The following is a 21910-nucleotide window of genomic DNA, read 5'->3' as shown; positions in this document are numbered from 1 at the left end:
TTCACAAGTAGTGTTTATGTTTCTTGGTTCTGCAAAATAAGGATATTCTTTTCCAGGTGTAGATAGCAGTATGCTGGGTCACAATAATATTTTAGCTTTTTATAGTTTATGAAAATAATATGAAAATACTTGTTTATTCTTAGGGAAGTCTAAGGTGTCACATAAAACGTGGAGTCAAACAGACCTATGCGGAATCTCTGCAATTCCCTAGACCCCAAAAACGGAGCCATCAATCCATAACTTATCTAATTTAGAGATAGAGTCTATTTTTAGGTAAATACCTTTTTCCATATTTACTATCCAATTAACTTTGTCTATAAATTCTGATGTCATAGGTTCCTGATCTGTTATCCATTTTTGGCCTGTTAACTTCCTCGCCATATACAACCCTTGGCAAAAATGATGGCAACTTTAGGGCATTAAGAAACACTAAAAAAAAATCAAGATTAAAAATGTGGTACTCAGTAAGGGTAATTTTTTTCAGACCAAGCAGAGGGAAAAAATTATGGAATCACCCTGTAAATTTTCATTTCCAAAACTAACACCTGCATCAAATTAGATCTGCTCGTTAGCCTGCATCTAAAATGCAGTGATCACACCTTGAACAGCTGTTGCACCAAGTGGACTGACATGAATCATGGCTCCAATATGAGAGATGTCAATTGAAACAAAGGAGAGGATTATCAAACTCTTAAAAGAAGGTAAATCATCATGCAATGTTGCAAAAGATGTTGGTTGTTCACAGTCAGCTGTGTCTAAAATCTGGACCAAATACAAACAACATGGGAAGATTGTTAAAGGCAAACATACTGGTAGACCAAGGAAGACATCAAAGCGTCAAGACGGGAAACTTAAAGCAATAGGTCTTCAAAACAGGAAATGCACAACAAAACAAATGAGGAATGAATGGGAGGAAACTGGAGTCAATGTCTGTGACCGAACTGTAAGAAACCGCCTAAAGGAAATGGGATTTACATACAGAAAAGCTAAACATAAGCCATCATTAACACGTAAACAGAAAAAAAACAAGGTTACAATAGGCTAAGGAAAAACAATCGTGGACTGTGGATGACTGGATGAAAGTCATATTCAGTGATGAATCACGAATCTGCATTGGGCAAGGTGATGATGCTGGAACTTTTGTTTGGTGCCGTTCCAATGAGATTTATAAATATGACTGCATGAAGAGAACATGCAAATTTCCACAGTCATTGATGATATGGGGCTGCATGTCAGGTAAAAGCATTTACATCTTCAATAAATGCCCAAGTTTACATTGATATTTTGGACAGTTTTCTTATCCCATCAATTGAAAGGATGTTTGGGGATGATGACATAATTTTTCAAGATAATAATGCATCCTGCCATAGAGCAAAAACTGTGAAAACATTACTTGAAAGAAGACACATAAGGTCAATGTCATGGCCTGCAAATAGTCTGAATCTCAATCCAATTGAAAATCTTTGGTGGAAGTTGAAGAAAATGGTCCATGACAAGGCTCCAACCTGCAAAGCTGATCTGGCAACAGCAATCAGAGAAAGTTGGAGCCAGATTAATGAACAGTACTGTTTGTCACTCATTAAGTCCATGCCTCAGAGACTGCAAGCTGTTATTAAAGCCAGAGGTGGTGCAAGAAAATACTAGTGATGTATTGGAGTGTTCTTTTGTGTGTTTGTTTTTCATGATTCCATAATTTTTTCCTCAGAATTGAGTGATTCCATAATATTTTCCCTCTGCTTGGTCTGAAAAAAATTACCCTTACTGAGCACCACATTTTTTATCTTGATTTCTTTTAGTGTTTCTTAAAGCCCTAAAGTTGCCATTTGAAATGACTTTAGTTTTGTGCCATGTCTGTGATCTGCTTTTTTTCAACATTAAACAACTGAATAAATATCCTCCGAGCCCGGTGATTCCATAATTTTTGCCAGGGGTTGTATAACATACGTGCCACCGCTATTTTGTCGTGCTCATCAATAGTCAGATCTTCAACATATCGTAGAGTACACATACGAATGGTGAAAGTTCTACATTAATTGAATAAACCCTGTTAATGACTGCTACAACTCCTTTCCAAAAGGACATTAGGTTAGGACAATTCCACATTATATGAAACATGTCTGCTGAGTGAATTTTGCACCTAGGACAAGAATTATATAAGAATTGAGGCGTCCTATATACCTGGTGTATCACATATATATATATGAGACAGTCTGTGGGATTCGCTTAAAGATAATTGTGGGGCTCTTTCCAATATATCTAACCAATGGTTTTCTTCTATAGGGAGCATCACACTCTCCCATTTTTCCACTGAACGTATAGGATGATTTGTCAATATCTTTTCCAGGACAATGTTATAAATTATTGAGATCAGTCCCTGAGAGCTATGTAAATTAGCTATTCTCTGTTTTATTATATTTTGAGGAACCCCTCCAATCTAAATTAATGCCCTCCATCTTATATGCGTGCCGAAATTGTAATATTTATAGAATTCAGAATGTAATAGCCAAAATTACTTTTGCAATTGTGAGAATTCATTAATTAAATCACCTATTAACACCTGATTAAATCTATTTAAACCCCTCGAAGTCCAGGATTTGAATCCCACCAGTTGGTATAAATTGGGGAGCCACAGAGTGTTCCATAATGAAGTGAATTGTGAAACTCCTTCTGTACCCTGTAGTTTTTTCACCGTCCCCCAAAGCTTGTGAATTAGTAGTATTCTTGGCATTCTACCCCCTAGTGTCATAAATTTATTTGCCTCCAGCGCCTCAGTTTGTCCGATTGGAGATAATGTTGCAGCAGCAAACGTTGAGCTTCCCCTCCCCAAGGGTCGTCCCATCCCCAAATATGCTGAAGCTGAGATGACACATAATAAACCCATGGATTGGGGACTGCAAGCCCTCCCATTGTCTTGTGTCTTTGCAGTATTTCCAGTTTAATTCTCGGAGTCTGTTTGTCCCACATTCATTTTCTAAACTCCTGACTGACTTTAAAGAAATACCTCTGATTTATCTATATTGGGGAGTTGTGTAGAACATACAGCAACATTAGGAGCATCCGAATAATTTTGATCAGATTAGCACGGCCCACAACCGACAACAGTAACTTGGACCAAGCCCCTAATTTACTTCTAAACTTTGTTAATATTGGGTCAAGGTTCAGCTTCTCATAATCATCTATTTTAGCCGTTATGTTAAAGCCTAAGTACTTAACTCCGATACTACCTGTAGGCCCGAGTTAGTGTAGTGGGAATCATTCTCATCTGTATTATCTAATGGAAGTATAACTGATTAGCTCCAATTTATCCCTAGACTCAAATTTTTTCCAAATGTTTCAATCGTTTTCATTGCTATAGGAAGGGACTCAGAAGCTCTAGCCAAGAACAGCAAAGTGTCATCGGCATAGAGAGCAACCTTCTCATTTCTATTCCCCCTATGGAACCCAATTATACCAGGATGCTCCCTAATAATCGCTGACAGGGGCTCAATGGCCAATGTAATGAGCAGGGGAGATGGGGAGCATCCGTGCCATGTGCCCCTACTTAACCCAAAGGTCGAGGTGAGATGTCCAGTCACTCGTATTCTGGCCACAGGCCTACCATATAGTAATTTAACCCATGATATGAAGCCAGACCCTATACCAAATGTTTCCATTCCTGCCGAAAGATATTCCCATTCAATAGAGTCAAACACCTCAGCGGCATCTAGTGAGCATACAGCCCTATCCCTATCACCATCCACCGGCAATTGAAGGTTAAGAAACAGTTGTCGAATATTGACAGCTGTGGATCTAGCAGGCATGAAGCCTGACTGGTCAGTATGGATTACTGTAGATATTACTGTATTTAATCTAGAGGCCAGAACCTTCGCTATGATCTTGGTATCTGTTGACAGCAAAGATATTGGCTTGTATGAATCGGGAAGTAAAGGATCTTTACCTGGCTTAGGTATGACTATAATCACTGCCTCCTGCGTTGAATGAGGCAAAGCCCCTTACTTAATTACATCCTGAAAAGTAGTCAGTAAGTGAGGAAGTAGGATGTTTCCAAATTTCTTATATACACTGCTCAAAAAAATAAAGGGAATGAAATATTCTCATTGAATACAATTCTGTACAAAGTTAAATGTGCTGACAACAAAATCACACAAAAATCATCAATGGAAATCAAATTTATTAACCAATGGAGGCCTGGATTTGGAGTCACCCCCAAAATTAAAGTGGAAAAACACACTACAGGCTGATCCAACTTTGATGTAATGTCCTTACAACAAGTCAAAATGAGGCTCAGTATTGTGTGTGGCTTCCACGTGCCTATATGACCTCTACAACGCCTGGGCATGCTCCTGATGAGGTTGCGGATGGTCTCCTGTGGGATCTCCTCCCAGACCTGGACTAAAGCATCCGCCAACTCCTGGACTGTCTGTGGTGCAACGTGACGTTGGTGGATGGAGTGAGACATGATGTCCCAGATGTGCTCAATCGGATTCAGGTTCGGGGAACGGGTGGGCCAGTCCATAGCTTCAATGCCTTCATCTTGCTGGAACTGCTGACACACTCCAGTCACATGAGGTCTGGCATTGTCCTGCATTAGGAGGAACCCAGGGCCAACCGCACCAGCATATGGTCTCACAAGGGGTCTGAGGATCTCATCTCGGTACCTAATGGCAGTCCGGCTACCTCTGGCGAGCACATGGAGGGCTGTGCGGCCCTCCAAAGAAATGCCACCCCACACCATTACTGACCCAAACCAAACTGGTCATGCTGAAGGATGTTGCAGGCAGCAGATCGCTCTCCACTGCATCTCCAGACTCTGTCACATCTGTCACATGTGCTCAGTGTGAACCTGCTTTCATCTGTGAAGAGCACAGGGCGCCAGTGGCGACTTTGCCAATCCTGGTGTTCTGTGGCAAATGCCAAGTGTCCTGCATGGTGTTGGGCTGTGAGCACAACCCCCATCTGTGGATGTCGGGCCCTCATACCACTCTCATGGAGTTGGTTTCTAACTGTTTGTGCAGACACATGCACATTTGTGGCCTGCTGGAGGTTATTTTGCAGGGCTCTGGTAGTGCTCCTCCTGTTCCTCCTTGCACAAAGGCGGAGGTAGCGGTCCTGCTGCTGGGTTGTTGCACTCCTACGGCCCCCTCCACATTTCCTGGTGTACTGGCCTGTCTCCTGGTAGCTCTCTGGACACTACGCTGACAGACACAGCAAACCTTCTTGCCACAGCTCGCATTGATGTGCCATCCTGGATGAGCTGCACTACCTGAGCAACTTCTGTGGGTTGTAGAGTCTGTCTCATGCTACCACGAGTGTGAAAGCACAACCAACATTCAAAAGTGGCCAAAACATCAGCCATAAAGCATTGGTACTGAGATGTGGTCTGTGGTCCCCACCTGCAGTACCACTCCTTTATTGAGGGTGTCTCACTCTATGTGCCCTCTCAACAGCAAAGAGACAGGTGGTCAGTCCCAAACAAAGAGTCCAGCGATTTCTCAAAATACTCAGTAGGGTTATTGCCCTCAGTTTTTTCAGGGACACCGACCACTCTTATGTTAGTTTGCCTGAGTCTGTTCTCTAAAACATCTGTCTTAGATAATAAGGCCAAAATCTGTTGATCATGTCTATGAGTGTACCGGATAATTTGAGGTTGTTTATCCTCCAGATCACCAATTCTGCTGCTGTGGTGCGGTCATTAACTTTTTGTAGCCTTTGCCTCATATAGGTAGATTCCTCTTTGATCTCCCCCATCTGGCTGCTGAGTGAAGATAGCGCAGATCCATACTGTGTTACAGCCATAAATACATCTTTTATCATAGGCTCAGTTATGTGCTAATCTGTGTCCTGATGGAGAGTAGCGAGTTCTGACTGAGGCTGCAGGGCGCAGGAACTTTCAGAGTCATTTTCAGCAGTATTATAAAATTTCTCTGAGCGCGCAGAGAAGCGGTTAGATTCCTCAGTAATTTGTATATGTGCCGCATTGCCGGTCTAGGCTTCCGAGCCTGGAACTCGAGCAAAGCCAGCCTAAGTGCTGCGCCTGCAGAAATCAACTTTCCCACTCTTGTAGCTGCTGAAGAAGCGCCAGCACCATCTTGGATGACTCCATCCGCTACTTATCCCCGAAGTTCTTCTGCCGCACATCCGCTCACATGTCCGGCCAGGCCATGCCCCTGAGCCACAGGGAAATTAAACCCCTTTTGGATGCAAGTCATAGACTTTTAAGGGAAAATTGAAGGGGAAATAGACAATCTTGTGATTAAAAAAAAATACAACTTCTATTTTATATGTATGGGAAGCCATGAAGGCCGACCTTAGAGGAATATTTCCAAAATAAATCTCAGCAGCTAAATCCCATACTAAGCAGCAGGAGCAATTGGTGTTTCAGGAGTTGGGAGATGTGTGATGATTACAGATCCAACGCCGGCTGATCGAAACAGGCTGAAAGCAGCTCCGGACCTGCTGAATCAGGTAACATTGCAGATGCAGGAAGGAAGAAGCGGTTTCTAAAGCTTCCGGTCCTTTCCATAGACTCTCAGAATTTATTAGATGAATCACTTAATATACAAGATCTAGAATGGGCACTGAGCTCAATGTCCAACGATAAAGCACTGGGAACAGATGGCCTTCCAGTGGAAGTATATAAGAGACATAAGGAAGTATTACTACCACTGCTATTCGAGATATACAATTCATGTTTTGAGGGGATCATTGCCCATGTCCATGCAGAAAGCCATAATTATGGTATGACCTAAACAAGGCTGTTCTTTTTTACAGTAGCGACCAAAATGATTAAGGCCAACTAATAGGCCGAAACGTCTTGTATTGTTGCCATCCACGACTGGTTTGATACTTCTATTTCTTTATTTGTTATGTTAATAATGAATTTTTGCATCTTCACCTCCCTGTGTGCGATGAATCATATTTGAACTATTGCAGCCGATGCCCATTACATCTGCACCTCAGCTGTGACAGAGTGCTCGCCAATCATCTCCTCTCTATTATTCCATCCATAGACCATACTAAGGACTAAGGGGCACTTATTACAGGTGGAAGAATGGCCATTTCGGCAAACAGGAAAGGGTTCTTTACAGTTAGAGCAGTCAGACTGTGGAACACTCTACCATAAGAGGTAGTAATGGTAAACACTACCAAATTTAAAAAAAGGGCTGGATGACTTCCTCAGTACATATAACATTGTGGGTTAAAGATAATTTAGAGACAAAAAAATTATAATTGGTGGAAAAAGGGTGAACTTGATGGACCTAGGTTATTTTTCAACCCATGTAACATCCCCATGTTTCTATATGGCGACCTCCACCCCAGGACATTCAGAACATATATCTTAGAAAATTCACCAAAATGGGGATGAAAACCATAATAACATAAAAACCTTCCCTGGATCCATCTTAAACCCATCAGCCGATAAAATGAAACCCATGAATGAAATTTCCTGAACAGAAAAAACACATTTCTTAAGTTTAGCAAAAATTTTAGGAAAAATATATATCATTGTATCGTGTTAGCCAGTAGATAGAAAAATATTAAGATTTGAGAGTACTCAGTGGTTGATACCTTTTAATGGCTAACTGAAAAGATGGTAACAAATTGCAAGCTTTCAAGACTACTCAGGTATCTTCATCAGGCATACTATAACACAATCTGAATAGCCACATATTCATACACAGCAGGGCACAGGAATAATGCAATAGATAAGACAAGTGACATGAAGCAGAACTATCAGTATTGAAGAGGGAGAAGCAGTTGTGGCCGTAAATATTACCACTGTTCATAGATAAGGATTGTGAAAGTTTTCCTGTGATTGAGGTCTGGTCCATGATTGTGATGGTCCCAAAATGTTCTGAGGAGCACATTCCTTAGTTGATGTAGAAAGACATAAATCCATGCGATATACATACATTTATTGCTGCTCTGAGTGTGTCACGCCAGATGTGGGAAAGACTAAGTGAACACAGAGGGAAGAAGGAAAAGGAGCCCAGACACTAGGGAAAGGGGAAAGTGGAGACCTCCTAGTCTGGTCTAGGGTCACCCTGTCTCAACTACCGTCACTATATTCAACAATTGAGCTACTATATTGGCTCCTCGCCAATCACCGCACGTGTGCCTCACCCTGGCTTTCCCTGGCGTATGGCAAAGGCTAGGGAAGGGAGGAGATGAGCACTAGTCGATCTCAATAAACTCTATAGAAAACAAGGGTAGACAAACATGGGGGAGATTGCTTAGCTTTAGACGAACTCCAGACAAGTGGGCACTCAGCCTCAAGCTCCAGAGATGATGCAGTACTGCTCTTGCTAAGCCTTCACAAGTAGAAATGAATATAGCCGGCACCTCCCTCTCAGACACACCAGATATTTATACACCCAGGCCAGAGAGCTAATTAGTCAGAGGGAGGTAGCCGCTAGGTCCTAGAGACAGCCTCTCCTCTAAGAAGAGGTCTGTAATGCCAAACATAGAGATCTCCTGCAACCAACTGCAGGGTGACTATCTGTCACCTCTGATACACCCGTGACAGTGTGTCAAAGATTGTCATAAGATTGTACTCCCAAATTTTTTTTGTCTCTCTGACATTTGAAGTTACATTTTAATACAAGTAATTTCATGTCCACGGTGCTGTGATCAGGGATAAAAAATGTTTGGCCACAGGTAGATCTATTCTTTTTTTTTTATTGGGTGGCGATGAGAATTCATCCTTGTTCTAAGTTTTTGCCCTGTCTTCCCTACACACAGACACCCAGTTGAACATTTGGTACATATAATTAAGTACACTATATTAGATATAATGCAGCTGAAAGCACCTGGGATCTTGTGGTGCTGATGGGGGTTGGGAATCTTTATCTTGTCAGTGGTCATTATAAATAGACATGTTTTACATTTTTTTCTGGCTGCAGAGAAAAGTTCCTGTAGCTGTTGGAGAGGACTGCCTAAATCACAGAAGTGGGGGGTCTGGAAATATAGATTGTAATCGGGCATCTTTTTGTAATAATGGTTGTAATTTCCATGAAGCTCCCATTAGCACCTCCAGATTTGGATTTTAGGTGACTACGAGAGGCACCCGGTTGCTTTCTTGTTTAGTTTTGAAATGTAGATGATTCCTTGATATTCTGGTGGCTCTTGCAATCTGGTTTTCAATTGTTGTTTGGTGGTAGCCCTGGTTCAAAAAGGTGTTTCTGAGGCCACCAAGGTGTTTGCCTCTGTCCATAGGGTTGGAACATATCCAACTGTATCGGATGGCCTGGCTGTAGCCAATAGAGGTTATGTGTTTTGTATGGAAACTGACCCATTTAGGGGATGTTGGACGGTCAATTGGCTTCTGGTACATGGACGTCTCTATTTCATTGTTATGTAACTTAATGATGGTGTCCAAAAAGTTAATTTCAGTACAGAAGTAGTTGAGTGTTAAGTTGATGGTGGGATGAAGGAACTTCAAGGAACTTCTTTAGATGTTGCTCAGAATATGTCCAGATGATTAAACTATAGTCAATTAGTAGTAGGTAGTAGGCCAGAGGCCTGATGTGACATGAGGACAAGAAGTAATATTCAAGCTTGGTCATGAAAATTTGCATACTGTTAAGCCATTACACTTCCTATTTCTGTACCAGTCTCCTGTAGATATATGTGGTTATCAAATTCAAAGTAATTGTGGGTGAGGATGAATTTTGTAAGTTTCACCAAAAAGCTGAAACTATCCTTTCCGTCTGTTTGCTTTCCCTTCCAGCAGCTTTTTCCACAGTTAGGTTTCTGGGAGGTCATACTTGTTCCTTTTATTTTTGATTCTCCTTGGCTTGACTTCTTTGCCCTATATGAATGTGTTTTAGTTTCTCACCCACAGTTTTTATATCTTACTTCACACTTTCCTTTCCACTTGTTGACAGTGTGTTGCGGCCTCCCCTCTGGTTCCTCAGGAGGTACAAGAAAACCCTCAATGGCCTACTACGGAGTTAGATCTGAGGTGGTGTTTTAAGTTGTGCAGCTAGGGTCTTTTTAGTCTATACAGAAACCAGTTGGGTGTAGTTGCGGCATTTTCCTGTGTGATTTTTCCGGTGGCTATAAAGATGGGCTTTCTGGTTAAAACATTTTCCACATTCTGAACAGGAAAAAGGCTTCTCCCCTGTGTGAGTTCTCTGATGTTTGACAAGATTTGATTTCATTGCAAAACATTTCCCACATTCTGAACATGAAAATGGCTTCTCCCCTGTGTGAGTTCTCTGATGTGCAATGAGATTTGATTTATTTCCAAAACATTTCCCACATTCTGAACATGAAAAAGGCTTATCACTTATGTGAGTTTTCTGATGTGCGACAAGACTTGATTTCTTTGCAAAATATTTTCCACATTCTGAACATGAAAATGGCTTCTCCCCTGTGTGGGTTCTTTGGTGTATTACAACATCTGATTCATGGATAAAACATTTTCCACATTCTGAACATGAAAAAGGCTTCTCCCCTGTGTGAGTTCTCTGATGTTTGATAAGATGTGATCTCTCTGTAAAACATTTCCCACATTCTGAACATGAAAATGGCTTCTCCCCTGTGTGAGTTCTCTGATGTGCAATAAGAGTTGATTTAATTGCAAAACATTTCCCACATTCTGAACATGAAAATGGCTTTTCCCCTGTGTGAGTTCTCTGATGTTTGATAAGATTTGCCTTCTTTGCAAAACATTTCCCACATTCTAAACATGAAAATGGTTTCTCTCCTGTGTGAGTTCTCTGATGTTTGTTCAGATCTGATTTCCCTGTAAAACATTTTCCACATTCTGAACAGGAAAAAGGCTTCTCCCCTGTGTGGGTTCTCTGATGTACGATAATATTTGATTTCCTTGTAAAACATTTTCCACATTCTGAACAGGAAAAAGGCTTCTCCCCTGTGTGAGTTCTCAGATGTTTGGTTAGCCTTGATTTCTCTGTAAAACATTTCCGACATTCTGAACATGAAAATAGCTTCTCCCCTGTGTGACTTCTCTGGTGACTATCAAGATCTGATTTATGGTTAAAACATTTCCCCTGCTTGAAACAAAAAAATCTATTCTCTGCTGTGTACGTTTTTTGATGTTTAAGAAAAGACTTTTTGAGAAGACTATTTCCATATTCTGAATGTAAAAATGGCTTTGTTGCTTTAGGTGCAGTTTGTTTCTTAATGCCTCTTTTGTGACTTTGATTTTCCTTAGTAGTCAGCAATGAATCAGAAGACAGGACCTGTTTTAAAGAATCAGATGACAGATCTTCGCTGTGAAGGGATGATGGGATATCTGGAGTAATGGCATTCACTTCATTTGTATCCTGCGGGATCTCAAGATCATCAGATTTAAAAATTGAAGATGTCAGCTGTTCCTCTGATCTCCTGGTACAGTCATCTGCCAAGAATAAAACAAATTATTATTTTTGAATAAAATATCCTTGAGTTTTATATTTTTGAGCATTTCTACTTAAAGTGTCTGTAGAAATGGCAAGTTATGTAAAAACATTGAATGATTTACCAAGACAATGACAGTTCACAGCCTAATATAAAACCTCATAGGATGAACCAGTAGAGCGTGGTGTTCAACTGTTTGTTCATTCTGCCTCCAAAATATGGAATAAAAAGCCATCAAAAAATGTTATGTAGGGGAAAATAATACCAAGAAAAACTTCTACTCATCTCACAAAAAACAAGTCCCCACTCAGGCCCATCATCTGTCAGTGGAAAAACAGAAGTTTCCACATTATTAGTGGCTCAAAGGCTCTTGAAAAGCAACATGGCTTCCATAAACCAATCCAACAATATCCACTCTCCCAAAGTCAGATCTCCCCCTCACTTCAGAGCCTTGCAGTGCGCCCAAACCACATTTAGCATCCATGTATTCGGCATTACTATAGGGAGAAGAACCCACTTAATTTAAGGTGTGTGTCTCCTGGAGCACAATCTGGGCACTATGTGTTGGGAAATAAAATAGTATATTTGCAATTTTCACGCTCCAACATGCACTGCGTGTTAATTTCCGGAAAGTGGTTGTGCAGTCAAAATAGTCACTACTCCTATAGATTAATTCACTGAGGGTTATAATATTCAAAATGGAGTCACTTTATGAGAATTTCTACTGCTCTGGTTTTCTGCCATTTTGTCATATTAGGGCTTCTGCAAATGGTGTGACCCATCTCCTCTGAGATCTGCTGCTGAGACGTCTGCTTCTTTCACCATACCTGTCCTCATTCATTCTGCAGAGAATCTGACTTTATGGTGTAGGTAATCAAATGCCCATGTTGTCTACTATTCGTAGGGGAAACTACTCAACACATCAGGGACCATATTGCCAGCCATAAATCCACGATTTGTTGCGGCAAAACCTTGTTACCACTACCCCATCATTTCTCAAGAGCCAGGTATGCAGTATCACAACTCAGGTTCCAGGTGATCGAACAAGTACCCAGACGAGGTGGTAACCATATTAAACTCCTTAAACAACGGGAGTGGTTCTGGATACACACCCTCCAGACACTGACAGAGGGTCTCAACCATGAAATAGATTGGCTAACTTGATTATCTTTTTTTCAGACACACTAGATCAGCTCTACAACCTCTTCTATTCCTCCTCTCCAGGTGAGTTCCAGAAACCCCCTTCCCCTCTCCCCTGGCTTCCCCCTCCTATCTCCCTCTCCACCCCTTCCCCTCTCCCTTCTCCTCACCCTCTTACACACAGCTCCCATATATCATTCTAGCAAACCTAATTACATACAAGGGGCATGGCCTCACACTATTTAGTTTCATACAGGATTCCATATATTCCTTACACCACCCCCCTCCATTATTCCTTTCATCCACAGCACCAATTGACCCAACCAGCACAATTTTATTCCCCACCCAGATCAACCTCACTTTTGCCCCTCATCGATACACCATGATGACAACATAACAGAACTGAGTATGTATAATAATTCACTAGCACAGGAATAAGGCTGGAGATATACTAATAAATTTGTATATTTTATCGGTTTAAAATGGATTACACCACGAACGTGCCATAATAAGCACTTTTCTCTCCAAGTCACCCCTGGACTCTTTCCTGAGGTAATTGATTTAATTAAAAGTTACAATTCCTAATAAAATTATATGTTCTTTATTCTAACCTATTTTACCTTACCTATATTGTTTCTTTGATTCTAAAAGTCACCGGACCAAAAAGACCACTTGGACAATAGTAACTCGCTTCTTAAAAAGCCATCTACCAACATCCTCTTTTTCTTCCCGGTAGGTGTGGTACCACCAAACCCTTACCTGTAGATATAATTTTGAAATTAACTAATTTTCAATATTTTAGCTTTCTCTACCACCGAGAAAATACACCAACACAGAGGACCACTAACCATCCTTCCTTCCTCACCAGCGGGTAAGATCGGTTACTCCTGCTATCTGCACACCACATTCTAAACCATTTGTCTTCAAAAGGAAAGAAACTACTACCAAGACCTTAACTTCAACCGGACAAATTATCTGAAATACAGGAGGAAAATTACTATCCCACCACTCTACCCTCCACATTTGACCGTATCTCCGACAGGCTATATTTTATCCTTTTTATACCCCTGATTTTACTTTTGTAATGTATTTTAAACAAATACTAATACATTCGTACATTTTATCTCATTAGTATATCTCCAGTCTTATTCCAGCGCTAGTGAATTATTATACATACTTTGTACATTCATTTTTCCCCGACAGTGTGAGGATACTGTCCCACTTGCTGCAGGAATAATAGGCCTACCTGCCAGCGATACTCCTCTCTAAAAAAATTACCATAACAGAACTATCGCATATAGCCTAACGCGCATGCGCAGTCTTCACCAGACGCCATGGATATGCTACACATGTGACACGGCCATACGGGAGGACAGGCCTGCCCCAACAGACCCACTCTCTCTGCCACATCACCTGCCTGTGACGCAACTTCCAGGGGGGGGGGGGGCGAGTTTGAGCGCACGCATTTACGGTCTGGCGGTAATCACGGAAATATACATAAACCCTCCAACCGCAACAAGAGACAGATGCACAAGATGAAGGTGCGGGAGCGCCTGTTCACAGCTCCATTAAAGGTACCCACCCAGCACATTTTGAGCCGTCAGGCAAGCCACCTGGCAAGATCATATAACATGCCTCTATACTGATCTGTTTGGGGACCTGTACTCCCTATATGTCTCTGCCCTGTTACTTAATAAGCTTTATTACTTATCTGAGTGGGGACCTATATTCCTCATATGTCTCTGCCCCATACCTAACATAACTTTATACTCATCTATTTGGTGACCCATTTTCCTTATGTCTCTGCCCTATACCTAACTTCTTTACCATCTAAGCTCTATCATTCTTCTCCTTGGCCCTCCTCCGGCTCCTTTGCTCCTCCACTTAATCATTAATCTTTTTGCTTCCATTGTCCCATCTTTTTACCAATGACTAACCATGCGCCCAGAATATCAGCAATACTTATCTGCAGGACGGATGTCCTAGAAGCCGCTGAAGATTGTCGCACAATTACAAGTACATTCATGATGAGCATAGAAAAGGCTCATGTATATAATTTCTGTATATATGTAAATATATATGTGTCTTCACATTTATGTATTGTTTCTCTTTTTTCACAGCGACATTACGAATAAGACTCTGACAGGGTCGAAACATTAAAATTGATATGTGTCGCATATCCCTGCACCTTTTTAGGTCAGCGCTTAGGTCTGAATCACCATATGTGAAATAAACTGTTTGCATACCAAAAGGATTGTGCGGTGAATCACTACCTACAGATATTCATCCTGCAGACTGCGCTGGTGATGGAGGAGACGTCAGAACCAGAAGCTCTGGAAGGCGCAGGCTCTGTCCAGCCACTAATATTAGGGTTCCTGGGACCAGTAGTAGCATCCAGTCTGGCAGTATGGGTGTGTGCTGTCCAGCTGGAGTAATCTGCTCCCTGCTTCAGCCATTTGGAAAGCACCGCACCCTACTAAAGCTGGAAGCATATTGCCGGAAGCTGCCAGATACAGCCTTGTTCTCCTCTGGTTCAGTCCTCTGTGATCAGCTCCCGGCTTGTGTATTTGCTTCCTGTTGTGACCTCGGCCCGTTTACTGACTACTCGTGTCTTCTAATTTTGTATGTTCTCTGTCCTCCTGGCTCTGACCCGGCTACCTGACTATTCTTCTTCCCATCTCACTCCACAGAACAGCAGGTAACACCGTGGCCCAAGCCTAGGGGTCTCTGTGTAACTCCAGATCCATGTAAAGGGGTTAAAGAATGTTGAGCCAACCAATCCCTGGGCTCTAGAAAACAGAGGAGATGGCCACCACGAACAGGTTTGGCACTATGTTTGAACTGCCAGGTGACCATGAACAGTGCTCCCAATACATTGTGTCTGCAAACTATTCCAGCAAGATCTGCTTTCAAATAGCTAAATGTCGCTCCTTTCCTTCTTAACCTGCCATGTGCTCAGACAGTAGTGTACAACCGTATATAGGGTATTGTGCGATCAAGAGCCACCATGGGCAGCACGGTGGCTCTGTGGTTAGCACTGCAGCCTTAGAAAAATCCAGAATCCCCGGCGAAACGCGCGTCAGGGATGACTCCTGATAGTTTCATCAGACAGTATTATGCCATATTTGACCGCACTATAGAGTGCGGCATAAAACCAGATTTACCCCGTTTTAGCTGTCAGCTCTGTTAGATCTGACAGACTGTTGACATAGTTGAAATTGTCTCTCACGCTGATCATACCCACACACGTGTTGACAGCGTGGGAGAGGCCGATAGTGGCACATGCTAGCCGCATCTGATATCTAAATCGGCAGAAAGAGTGTTGGATCTCCTGCACAACCAGGAGATCGTGACTTAGTTGGATGGCTTGCTTCTCCTGCTGACCATCAATTCTTGTGCAGACAGCGTGAGAGAGACTGTCAGTGGCATAGCTGAGCCGCTTGTGCTCTTAAGCTGGCTAAGCCTGTTATATTGCCGGAGTTATTTCACTGCTGACAGCACGACTGGAGATGCGAGTGGAATTATTAAGGATCCATTACACAGATTGTGTGACAGGTGCAATAGTGTACCCTGATAACCTCTGTACAAGGGCTCATTACACTTCTATCAGACCTGCCACACTTTTGAAGTCACTTTATAATATGGGGAGTGTATCCAACGGGCTAGGAGAATTTTTTACTATTGAATTCACACTGGCAAATTGAACCTTTATTTAATAAAATCTCTCCTGGCTGAGGATACTATCATAATTCAGCACACCCTTGATATAATCTATGGCATTCATTTTGTAAGCATAAACCCAGCCATTAATTATAAGGGACACTGGCTAGGGGCTTATTTTATTAATAATTTGATTCACCATCTGACTATCAGTAATTTAGTGGATCATGACTCCATTTATATAATCATGATCCATGATACATCCCTAATGGGATGTATGATTTGCTAGGTTTTAATATTATTATTTAGTAAAGAATTTCACTTTTACTCACAACCTTTTCCCTTTCCTAATTGTTTACTTGTAATCTGGTGGTGTTCACCTTTGTGAGTACTGTCTGATGAGATCAGACAATACTTTGACTATATAATTGCAGCCTTGCAGCGCTGGGGTCCAGGGTTCAAATCCCACCAATGACAAAGGAGTTTGTATGTTCTCCCTGTGTTTGCGTGGGTTTCCTCCAGGTTGTCCGGTTTCCTCCCACACTCCAAAGACATCCTGATAGGGAATTTAGATTGTCAGCCCCAATGAGAACAGTGCCGATAAGGTCTGTAAAGCGCTGTGGAATTAATGACGGTATATAAGCGAGTAAAATAAATAAATAAGCTGGAAAATAATTAGTAAGGTCCATTTGTTTCCTATTATCCTTTGTGAAGAATTCCAAAGTTATCACCACATAAAGTGACACACGTCAGATTTGAAAAATGGGGCCTGATTAGGAACAGAAAACTGGCTGCGGAGTGTGAAGGAACCTGTGAAAAAAAATAATTTTTTTTAATCTATGTTACATCCCCAACAACAACGTATGTATAAGGGGAGAACTCCAACACTAAACCGGAGTTGGACTCATTTATGGTGGACCATTGGAGCTACTATGAGTCCTAACCAGAAGAGTAGAGAAAGTATTAGTGCTCACCATTTCAGGAGAGATTGTGCAGTAATCTGAATTCCTTAGGATCGAAAACATAATGGAATTTATGACGTGGAGTGAATCCATGAAACCAGGGCTGGAGCCAACACATCATCTGCAGGTGTGAATAAATGTATATTACAGCCGTCAGCCACGCACAGCTTAGAGATATATCATGGCACAGGTGTAATGTTTTCTGTATAGTTTATCACAATCCTGTTTGAAGTTAGTTGGTTTTAAAATAAAGTGTAAAGTCAGGATAAAGGGAAACTCTGTAGTTATTGTACAGAAATTCACACTGCACATTTAATGTTGTCGATCATAAAAGTGAAGTTTGGCCAGAAAGACTGGACCTGGTCTTGTAGGGACCATATGAGCACATTCAGCAGCACAGAAGGGAGAGAAGGTAGATTCATCCAATAAGATATCAGGGATCTAGGAAGCCAACAGCATCATTACCCTCCGCTTTCTCTTACAGGTCCATCATAATATTTTTCTTCAAGTGATTTTCTAACTTGTCAGCACATTCTACGTACGCTGTCACCTGGGCAGGTAACGGTCAGCATCTTCTAATTCCAGGGGGTAGGTGGATCTTTCAGATTGTAAGTTCCATAGAAAAGAGCTTTCACAATTTCCCCAAGTAATTAGAACATTTTTCATATGGAGGCGAATGTTATGCTCTAGTGGCAAAATGGCGATCACACGATTGTGATATGGCCGGACTACACCACTGATAAAGCAGCCATAGCCGGTGACTGAGAAGAATCTATGACTTCTCAGCATTTAGTGGCTACTACTCACCTGGGTAGTCATATGTAGGAATCTCCTCTTTACACCGCTCATCACCCCTCACATATGTGTCTGTAGTATTAATATGGGTCAGATCTTCACCCTGAAACAAATATTGTAAAAGTCACAAACAGATGGAGAAGTCCCATCTATGATCAGCTCTAATCCTGCCATCTCCACCGTTCTCATTACACAAATATAAAACATATAATACTGGTGGATAAAACAAGACTGAACACAAGACCATCACAGCCGTCTACACATCATAGGGGAGATCTCATGACACCTTCTCTCCGTCTACCTGATGATCCTGAGGAACATTGGGATCTTCTTGTTTACAGTCCTGTGGAAGAAGGGGATGGGGACATCTCTCTGGTGTTGTCCTCTTACTGGATAGATCTGGAGGAAACACATACAGGGACTGAATTCATTCTTTACATACAGATAATTATAGGTCGTGTGTATTTACTCCTGTCTATTACCTGGTGATGTGAGGGGCTGGGGAACCTCCATGATGTCCTTGTACAGATCTTTGTGTCCTTCTAAATACTCCCACTCCTCCATGGAGAAATAGACAGCGACATCCTGACACCTTATAGGAACCTGACACATACAATGATACCGTTATCCCCCCAATCCCTTAATAGTGTTACTGTATAATGTCCCAGCATTCCCAGCAGTGTCACCTCTCCAGTCAGCAGCTCAATCATCTTGTAGGTGAGTTCTAGGATCTTCTGGTCATTGATATCCTCATGTATCAGGGGGTGAGGTGGAGGCCCCGTGATTGGGCTCAGGGGTCTTCCCCATCCCTCAGACACAGGGTCCTGACAGCGCCCACTAGAGGTCTTCTTCACTACTGTGTAATCCTGGTTATGGAGAGACACATTAATAAATCTCCCTCCAGACATTTCCAGAGTCCTCACTTCTCCAGTTCTGTCCATCTGTTATTCCCATAGATAAGAATGATGTAATGTGACGTCACCTCTCCAGTAAGCCGGAAGATGATCTCTAGGGTGAGGTGTAATATCCTCTCCGCCATCTTGTCTCTGTCCATATCCATCCTTGATGGGTGATTCACAAAAATTCTGTCAATATAGAAGATGTCCACTGAGAGGATCTGATATTGTAGTGACCTAAATAGGAAGACAATGAGACGATGGAACATCATAAAGAATTCCGTGTAATAATACAATTACTGGACACAATAAGGGAAATATATCAGGAGATAGAAGGTGTAGATGTTGTATTCTCTAGTCTTGTATGGATTTGAACATAAGTTGAATTGCAGAAAAAGACATCTCCTCCATGCTCCCAATCACTGGCTAAGTTGACCACTGCTTAGCCAACTGATTAGCGGTAGCTGTAATCACAAGTACGCAGGAAATACAGAGACTGGTGGGGGACCCAAGCAGCAATGGTATTCTTATTGGTTTACAACATTCTGCTTTTTACCCTGTCATGTACTAATGAAACCTATATATTTTAGGCCACAGACAACAAGCAGTTTCTTCCTTGGAGTCTGCAACTGAATAAGTTTCTCATAGACTTATCTTCCATAACGCTAATTATCGTCTCATTTACCGACACTGGAATCGGCATTAGCAATACTGCAGGAGATATTCATTACACGTGACATGAGAAATAACTACTTCATGATGAGGACGACATCTTCTACTATAACTCCAGAAACATATTTGGCCAGAGTCCATCACTGACTACATCACCACTAGTCATCTATATGAAAGTTTTCCATCTTTCCCCAGCTGTAATCTTTTTATCAAATTAGATCTCATGTATAAAAGTTTGCTTGTAAGAACACCAACACAGGAGTGATTTGAAGCTAATGTCCCCATGTACGGTGTTTTTTTTTTCTGGATAGGTCATAGAAAATATTAAAAATCTCTGAAGTTAATCGCCTCCCTCCTTCCCTCTGTCATTTGCAATCTGAGCTGACACTCTTAGGTGGAGGATTGTACAAATTACACTGGTCAACAAATTGTAACTTTTTTTCTGTTTCCTGTTTTAAAATATGTTGTCTATGTATTTTGAGGAGCTGATTTCAGAAATGTAAATCAGAATTTCTGTAGCATGTACCATTCCCGAGATAGTTTAAGTTTATGATTATAATGATAAGGACAGTGCATAATAAATTGGCACTTATATTAAACTTTTTATTTCAGAAGTGTATTTTTTGTAGAAATAACCAATAAAAATTCATAATATGGACTCTCTTTATTATAATATACAGCACTAAGTCCTGTCCAATCATGCATTGCATTAGTTGTGCACTCTCAGGCACGTCCAGACACAACTGTCAGACTTTGGTCTATTTCCAAGTAGCATTATATAATAGCAGCAGTAACGACGCTGTAATCTTCATGAGTTTCTTCTGTTTTGAGAAAATTTCATAAAGGAGCAAAACTGTTTAATAAGTAATGAGTTGTAGAATATCGCGTCAATGTCGCAATAGTAGTGATCTCTTTTGTTATACATGTGGAGATTATACCCTTAAAGCCCATAAAAGGAGTATAACTGCAGTTGTTAAGAAGGCATAGGAGTTATATTTTGGATGCTAAATTGGTGACCAAGACAGAGCAAGGGCTACTCATATATGCTGCTCATCTTGCGCTACGAGTTTGAGGTCTTGGCTGAAGGGTGTGCGACCATAGATGCCGTTTGTCATTCCAATGATCGGGAGGGAGCAGAAGGACCATATAACCGATTGTTACTTCTGCACAATGAATGTATCCGGTTTTTCCTTCTAAGAACAGGAGGTCTATTGAATATCCCAAGCTCGCTTCTGAAATTAGACCAGTGGCGCACGATGAAAGTCTGCCAGTTCCAAAACCACCGCCGGTGTGGAGAATAGAAGAGGGCGATGAAATGATGGTTGATTCATTAGAGATGGAACCTGCTGCTGATTCAGATTTCGAACCATCAATATCAACTGCTCCACGTTTAATATCTCGAGCAAGACTCAACGATCTGGTCAGAGATTTGGGTTTATCAAAGAGTCAGGCAGAACTACTTGGATCAAGGTTGCAAGGGTGGCATCTGTTGCAGCCAGGTACAGAAATTTCAGTATTTTGCAGTCGTCATGAAGATTTAACCAAATATTTCAGTCAACCTGACTGTCTCACTTTTTGCAGTGATATTACTGGATTGTTTTCTGTCCTTGGAGTTGACCATGACCCAAGGGAATGGCGACTGTTCATTGATTCATTGGCCTTAAGTTTTAAGGCTGTCTTGCTACACAATGGTAATGTCTACTCTTCGATACCTATCGGACATGTCGATCAGTATGAAGGAGACCTATGAGAATATGCAGATGCACATTCAATACTCAAGGTACAAATGGAATATATGTGGTGATCTCAAGGTAGTTGCAATTTTATTAGGTTTACAGATGGGATACACTAAGTACTGTTGTTTCCTTTGGGAATGGGACAGTAGCGCAAGAGACTCGCAATATATCAGGAAGGACTGGCCACTACGCAATAAATTTATTCCAGGGCAGAAGAATGTTAAACACGAACCATTAATAGATGAAAAGATGATATTCCTTCCACCTTTGCACATCAAAATGGGATTAATGAAGAACTTTGTCAAAGCAATGAACAAGCAAACTGAAGTCTTTGCTTACTTGTGACAGAAGTTTCCATGCATCAGTGATGCCAAGATAAAAGAGGGTGTTTTCATTGGCCCACAAATCCGAGAGCTAGTAAATGATAGTAAGGCTAAGTGCCCACGATGCAGAAACGCTGCATATTTTTTCCACATCTCCCTGGCAGGAAAAAAGCATGCGTTTTTTAAATGCGTTTTTCCTGCCAGGTAGAAGCGTTTGTCAAGCGTTTTTGCATGCATTTCCGCATGCGGGTTATCAAGCTCTTTTCCAAGCGATTTTAGCATCACTTGGAAAAGTGCTTGACAACTTGATCACGCTATATAAATCCATGCAACCGGCATGGATTTATATAGTGTGACCA

General features: G+C 41.5%; 1 protein-coding gene across 2 annotated transcripts in view; it reads right to left on the bottom strand.

Annotated features, from left to right (window-relative positions):
• Positions 1-4353: 4353 nt before the first annotated feature.
• LOC141204960 (uncharacterized) overlaps positions 4354-21910 on the bottom strand; it is a 30423-nt gene continuing 12866 nt past the window's right edge. For both annotated transcript variants that reach the window (XM_073663994.1, XM_073663995.1), the window contains 6 exons: positions 18907-19057; positions 18611-18790; positions 18407-18527; positions 18226-18323; positions 17937-18027; positions 4354-11368 (listed from right to left, as the gene is read on the bottom strand). In XM_073663994.1, coding sequence (XP_073520095.1) covers positions 10002-11368; positions 17937-18027; positions 18226-18323; positions 18407-18527; positions 18611-18790; positions 18907-19057 — 2008 coding nt within the window. In that variant the 3' untranslated portion in view covers positions 4354-10001. The remainder of the gene's footprint in view (positions 11369-17936; positions 18028-18225; positions 18324-18406; positions 18528-18610; positions 18791-18906; positions 19058-21910) is intronic.

Source organism: Phyllobates terribilis, unplaced genomic scaffold (assembly GCF_046119375.1).
Source record: "Phyllobates terribilis strain yellow unplaced genomic scaffold, ASM4611937v1 Scaffold_136__1_contigs__length_4911898, whole genome shotgun sequence".
NCBI classification, from domain to species: Eukaryota; Metazoa; Chordata; class Amphibia; order Anura; family Dendrobatidae; genus Phyllobates; species Phyllobates terribilis.
The sequence above is the reverse complement of the archived record's forward strand: the minus strand, read 5'-3'. Positions and strand labels throughout refer to the sequence as shown.